This window comes from Chiloscyllium plagiosum, chromosome 16 (assembly GCF_004010195.1).
Source record: "Chiloscyllium plagiosum isolate BGI_BamShark_2017 chromosome 16, ASM401019v2, whole genome shotgun sequence".
NCBI classification, from domain to species: domain Eukaryota; kingdom Metazoa; phylum Chordata; class Chondrichthyes; order Orectolobiformes; family Hemiscylliidae; genus Chiloscyllium; species Chiloscyllium plagiosum.
This window is the reverse complement of record NC_057725.1, coordinates 1,232,506-1,239,646: the sequence shown is the minus strand read 5'-3', so window position 1 is coordinate 1,239,646 and position 7,141 is coordinate 1,232,506. Positions and strand designations below refer to the sequence as shown.

The 7,141-nt window shown below is 45.7% G+C and overlaps 1 protein-coding gene across 1 annotated transcript in view; it reads left to right on the top strand.

Annotated features, from left to right (window-relative positions):
- Window positions 1–5,187, top strand: part of LOC122557606 (SH3 and multiple ankyrin repeat domains protein 2-like) — a 49,538-nt gene extending 44,351 nt beyond the window's left edge. Inside the window, exons 7-8 of the mRNA XM_043705324.1 lie at window positions 483–594; window positions 2,179–5,187. Of these exons, the coding sequence (XP_043561259.1) occupies window positions 483–594; window positions 2,179–4,520 (2,454 nt within the window). The 3' untranslated portion in view covers window positions 4,521–5,187. The remainder of the gene's footprint in view (window positions 1–482; window positions 595–2,178) is intronic.
- The last annotated feature ends 1,954 nt before the right edge of the window (window positions 5,188–7,141 follow it).

Below are 7,141 nucleotides of genomic sequence, written 5' to 3'. Positions count from 1 at the left end.
ATATATACCACATCTACTGCTTTCCCCTCGTCCACCTCCTTAGTCACTTTCTCAAAGAATTCAATAAGGTTTGTGAGGCACGACCTGCCCTTCACAAAACCATGCTGACTATCCTTGATCACATTATTCCTATCCAGATGTTCATAAATCCTATCCCTTACAATTCTCTCTAAGATTTTTCCCACAACAGAAGTGAGACTCACCGGCCTATAGTTACTAGGGTTATCCCTACTCCCCTTCTTGAACAAGGGAACCACATTTGCTAGCCTCCAATCTTCTGGCACTACTCCTGTAGACAACGAGGACATAAAAATCAAGGCAGTGCAATGTTGCAAGAGGAGCATTGCACTGCCTTCACTGCCATCCCTCTGAAAGTAACCTTTTAAAAAAAAAACTGGAGTATTTCATTTCCCTAGCAGCACGGGTAAGGTAGTGTTCTTCAGCATTGCGATCTCTAACCTTGCTTTTTTTTTAATTCTTAGTCAATCTATGACCGTCAGGGTATTGCTGTTATCCCACCGACAGTACCAGGGAGCCACAACAGTCCTTATTTAGAAATACCACGAGGAACAATGCGAAGGCAGAAATCCATAGGTAATGTGGTGATATTTTGCTGTTAGTGTTAAGCTAAGCAAGATATTTTGCTTGTAGTTTATTCATCGAATTGATTCATGATGTGCATGTGAGCATACAGAGCGATACTTCATACAGTTATACAGGATCTATCAAAGAATCTTTCCTTTTCACTAAGTCACTTTCCCGGGAGGAAGCCTTTCCTACCCTGTGTATGTGTTGAGAATGCACTTTGCTGTGATTGGACGAGTTTAGTTTAATTCTGTGTTCATTTTCAACGAGTGTGATTGCCAGAAATCAGTCAATGAATCCTTTTGTGGAAATCAAATCCATATCTGAAATAGATATTAAATTATATATTTCTGCAACAAACTTTAAAGGTACTCTTTATGAGAGTTAATTCATAAAGCTTTTCACTCCCTTAATTCCAGTTTATGTTAAAATTGTTTGAACTTTGAGCATTAAAGCACATGGGAGAAATTCCCATTAACATGTGTTCTTGTACGAATGCTGAGCAGTTTAAAATCAACTCCCCTCACCAATACCCTCCCACCCCGGTATCCGAATGAATTGGTAATCCATGAAAAATACATGGGCTAATGTATCCTTTACGATTCCAGAGAGAGAGAACACTGATCGGAACACATTAAACATCTGTGTCATATTATCACTCACTAATTTCTACCTGATAATGGTAGCAGCTGCAGCTGGGAAATGTACATGTTTCTTTCAATTTATTTGTCTCACAAAAATAGTGTCTGGTGCACGTTACATGTTCAGGAATGAATCGTGAAAATCATTTTTTTCTAAATTACTTCAACCTGGAACTTTTTCAGATCCATCGCCATGACCTTCCTTGTCATTACTGTTTCATATTGAGAACACACCAATCCAAAAGACCAACTTGGAGCAGGAGGAGGCCATTCTGCCCATCAAGCCTTCTCCATCTTTCAGTAAGATCATGGCTGACCTGTTTGTGTTCCCAATTCCATTTTCTTATCTACCTCTGAGAGCGCTTGATACCCTGTCTGACCAGAATCTATCTACCTGCCACGTTAAAATATTCAATGATGCCCCACCTCCCACCTCCCACCTTCTGAGCAGGACAGAGAGTTCCAATGATACAGAATCCTTGAAGTGAAAAGAATCTTCTCATATCTGCCCTGAAAGGATGATCCCTCATTTTAAGCAGAGCCACCGAGTTCTGGACTGACCCACAAGGGGAAACATCCTTATTCATATCCACCTTGTCAAGACCATCCAGGATCTGATACACTTCCATCAAGTCACCCCTCACTCTTTAAGCTCCCGTGGAAACCAGCCCAGTCTATCCAACCCTTCCTGGTAAAGTAACCCATCCATTCCAAATACATACAACCCATTGAGCTTACAAAAACAGGAAACGCTGAGGAATAAATGGATAGAAAGTGATGCCAGTCTTTACACTCAAATTCTCAATATTTCTGTGAGTCTCATCCCTGTTGGATTGGATCACAAGAATTACTATAAAATAGCCTGGTGCTTCTTTGCTGAAAAACAGTATTTCCATGTTATGTAATTGTTTATCAAGTTGATCTTTAGTTAGGGTTTTCTGTTTTGTTGCAGGTATGTTGGAAGAAGAGAAACAATTTTTGGCTCCCCCTTTACTAAAGTTTACCAGGAGTTTGTCGATGCCAGATACCGCTGAGGATATTCCCCCTCCCCCATCGGTCTCCCCTCCTTCACCCCCTTACAGTGCACCGAAACCTTCTGCCCCTCGGGGTTACGGTACAATACGGCCAAGTTCGAATCATAATTCAGTGCTGAGAGGTCACAATTCCAACCGGCCAGAAAGCACAGGTGCAATCGGCACTGACCGACAGAAGAAAGCCATGTACCACAGGCAGGATTCGCAGCAGTATTCCTTGGATTCGGAAGATCAGTACAAGCCCAATGCTTCTTCACACCAGACTTTGAGAAACAGGAGGAGTAACATGCCAGAGAACCCTTACTCTGATGTGGGGGCCACAGCCAACAAAGCTGTCTATGTCCCTGCCAAACCAGCCAGGAGGAAGGGCCAGCTGGTGAAGCAGTCAAAGGTCGAAGACAGCCCAGAGAAAACCTGCTCCATCCCCATCCCCACCATCATCGTCAAAGAGCCCTCCACCAGCAGCAGTGGCAAGAGCAGCCAAGGCAGCAGCATGGAAATCGATAGCCAGGCCTCAGACCACCAAGGCCACCTTCGGCCTGATGATGGGATCTGTAACCCGTTCGCTGCCGCCATTGCTGGGGCAGTGAAAGACCGGGAGAAGAGGATCGAGGCCAAACGCCATTCACCGGCCTTTCTCTCCACTGACCTGGGGGATGAAGAGGCTGGCCTCTTACCCAGCTCCTGCCTCAGGCAGTCCAAGTCCATCGATGAAGGGATGTTTAGTAATGAAGAGCGTTATGGTCACCTCATGATCCCATCATCAAAAGCTAGTCCCAATTCCAGCACGACAGAGCCAAGCAATCCAAGAGTTCACGGCAGCTCCCGAATACTCAATGTTGCTTCCAAAAAGGAAGAGATTGAGTGTAATGCGGTGACTACAAAAGGTTACAGTGCGCCAAACATTCCCAATGCTAACAGTAACTACATCCATCCTGTCACTGGTAAAAAATTGGACTCCAACACCCCTCTGGCCTTAGCAATGGCTGCAAGAGATCGGACCGTGAAAGAGCAGCCCCAACAAATCACCAGCAAAGTGGAACCCAGCAAGAGTGAGATCTCCAAACCACTCTACATTGACACCAAGCTGAGATCCAACATGGAGAGCTCAGCTTCTGGCTCTCGCTCCACCAAACTGAGCCAGTCCTCCACCAATCTGAGGAAAGAACTCAACCCCAAAACTGAAGCAGATGGCGGGAAAGAAGAGAAGAAGAAAGTCCCACTGATGGACGGGCTGGACAGTGCTGAGCACAAGGCACCGGGACTGCTCATGGTGCACACGGAGCTTGGTGCCAAACCAGAAGAGACTGGCAAAGGGGGAAATAAAGACAATTCTTCAGCAACTATCACCCCGGAGCAGCGGAAAGAGACGGAAACCTCTAAAGAACCCACCAAGACTGTCCTCACTGTCGGTTCGGTTGATGATTCTGGAGTTTTACCGTTCCGTATCCCACCCCCTCCACTTGCCTCAGTTGATGTGGATGAAGAGTTCTTCTTTTCCGAACCCTTACCTCCACCGCTGGAGTTTGCAAACAGTTTTGAGAGCTCTGAGGATCCCCCAGCTGTGCCGTCTCTCTCTGACATGCTCAAACACAACAAAAACAGCTCTTGTGTCCCTTCACCATCACACCAGAGCAATACCACCTCAGGGCATCCAGCTGCGATCAAACCCATCGCTCAGTCTGATTCCTTGCCCACAGGCTTTGTCCCACCACGGGAGCCTTGTAACAGTGTGGCTGATTCCGGGATCGGGGAGATGGACAGCCGCAGCAATAGTGACCATCACCTGGAAACGACCAGCACAATTTCCACTGTCTCTAGTATCTCCACCCTGTCCTCAGAGGCTGGTGAGAACATGGACACCTTCACTGTCTATGCAGATGGGCAGACCTTCACTATCGATAAGCCTCCAGTTCCTCCCAAGCCCAAAGTGAAGCCCATCATCAACAAAAATAATGCAATTTACAAAGACGCTTTGATAGAAGAAACCATGGATGGGTTATTCATGCCACCACCTGCACCCCCTCCCCCTCCCAGTGGCATCCCACCTGAAACCCTCAAATCCCCGCAGCAGAGGAGCTCGAAGCTCTGGGGTGATGGAGCAGAGCCGAAGGTCCCCGCTGTCACCGATGCAAAGGCAAATGTCATTAGTGAATTGAATTCAATACTGCAGCAAATGAACAAGGAAAAGGTGCCCAAACCAACTGAGGCCTTGGAATCTCCTTCAGGAACAAGAGGAGCAGTTTTTGGAGCAAGGTAATAGCTCAGGATCTCGACTGTGGAATGCACAATTGATTTGAATTGGGGAAATTCGAGTTTTGACACACGATGTAATCAGTTATGTTTCTTAAGGGCAAATGAACATAGTTGTAGATTTCAAGCTTTATCGAGCTTTAAAGCAGAGTGGGATTAATGGATTTAAAATGGAGGAATAATGGGGTATTCAGTGGAACTAGCTGGAGCTGATGTTATATTCACCAGGACGATCATAATCTTTATTTAAAACTGGCTGGGCCCCTGTTCACATCACTGAGTGGAGTTTGATGCAAGCATCAACGTTGCTAAATTGGGAAGGAGCCTTTCCCCATCAACTGCAAATTGCTGTGATCCAACTGGCCATTCGGCCTGCCTAGTTGATACTGGTGTTTCTGCTCACTGCCTGCCAGCCTCCCTAACTCTAATAACATTTCCTCGGTTCCTAGCTTCCTCATGTGGTGTCTACATCGCCTCAAATTGAGTTCACCTCAATTATTCCACATGGAAGGAGCTGTTTCTGGATTTGACTAATTTCCAATGTAGACTCGCAGTGGTCAGTCCTCCCCACTGACAATATGAGATTGAAGATTTCCTTCTAAAATCAGTTCAATCAACAGTCAATTTTAGCTGATGGTGTCACAGCAAATTTGTTATAACTTGCTAATGGAAAGTCGAAGCAACATCGATTCCATTTCACAGACTAAAACCGTTAATGACCTCAGTTTTCAATGAGGTTAAAGCATTTCTCAGTCACAACAAAATCCTGTTTATTGAGAGGATGGCTGAACCAGTGAATAATCCAACAATAAGGAAACATTTAAAGTTTGTCGAAAGTAGTTTCACTTGATGCAGTTGTCTCTGTAATTACAGGCAATTTATCTGAATCCCTGAAGCTCAGATTGCTGATTGCAGATAGTATTTTATTCATCGTAGTTTAACATATGTGTCAAGAATATTCCAGCCAATCTTGGTGATTGAGATGAATTTTGTGCCAATTATCACAGGAGTTTGACAGTATCTGTGAGAATTAACAGGCATATATTTGTCCAAGCCTGTTTTTCCCATTGAGCTGATGTTCCTGCCTTGCTGTTAATTGAGGAGGCTTTATTCTTCCTGAGCGTGGTCAGTAATGTCCTGCAGCTAATACGGCAGCTACCTTTCCAGTAAGGCTGAACTACCTGAATGGAGAAAGTGAGGACTGCAGATGCTGGAGATCAGAGCTGAAAAATGTGTTGCTGGAAAAGCGCAGCAGGTCAGGCAGCATCCAAGGATGCCCGATACGTCGATTTTCCTGCTCCTTGGATCATGCCTGACCTGCTGCGCTTTTCCAACAACACATTTTTTCAGCTCTGAACTACCTGAATGACCTTCTCCTGTTTACAAACTGTGTGAGCAGTGTGTCAGATTGGGGAATGGAGCACATAGTCACACAGATCCAGTGTGTGAGTGAGTGAACTCATTCAGTGTGTGCTGTGCTGGGTGAGATGGCACAGCCTGCTGCTGGTGAAGTACACATCGACAGTTAGCTCAGATACCCTTTGATATGAAAGAAGGGGAGAATTAGTCCAATCTTCCAGCCCTGCCAATGCCCTAAATTGGAAGCAGAGCAAATTCAGCCAATCACCTCACTTCATGGAAACCTGTCACAAAGCTTTTCCATTCACCTTCCGAATCTTGAGAAAAGGCTTTCCTCCATTCCTGTATACGCGAATAAAACAACACCTTGTCATAGGGGCATGTTCCAGAGGGAGCACGACATTTTTATAATCAGTTGTGAAGAGGACATGAGCCTACAAAGGGGTACAGAGGTGAGGTGACCGGACGAAGATCTGACCAATATAGTACAATATGGGAAAGTGTGAATTTGTCCACTTTGACAGAAATGGTGCACAGTTGCAAAGCTCTGAGATACAGAGGGATCTGGGTACCATGCTCCAGGAATCACAAAAGGTCACTGTACAAGTAATGAGGATATCGAACAGAATGTGATGGTTTATTGCGAGGGGAAGTCACTGCAGGGATAGGGAGGTTATGCTTCAGTTATACAGGGCACTGGTGAGATTGCAGTTGGGGCACTGTATACAATATTGGCCACCGGCTTACAGAAGGATGTTAATGTTTTGCAAGCAGTTCAAAGAAGGTGAACTGGCTAACCCCTGGAATAAACAGTTTCTTCACTCGTGGGATGTGACTGTTGATGGCTGGGCCAATAATTATTGCCTGTCCCTAGTTGCCCTTCAGAAAAGTGGGGCTGAGCTGCCTTCTTGAACTGCTGCGGTCCATGTGCTGTGGGTTGACCCACAATGCCCTTAGGAAGGGAATTCCAGGATTTTGACCCAGCAACGGTGAAGGGACGGCGATATATTTCCATGTCAGGATGGTGAGTGGCTTGGAAGGGAATTTGCAGGGGGTGGTGTTCCCTTGTATCTGCTGCCCCTTGTCCTTCTAGATGGAAATGGTTATGGGTTTGGAAGGTGCTGTCTGAGCATCTTTGGTGAATCTTGTAGATAGTACACACTGCTGCTACTGAGCGTCAGTGGTGGAGGGAGTGGATATGGTGCCAATCAAGGCAGACTGCTTTGTCCTGGATGATGTTAAGCTTCTCGGGTGTTGTTGGAGCTGCCC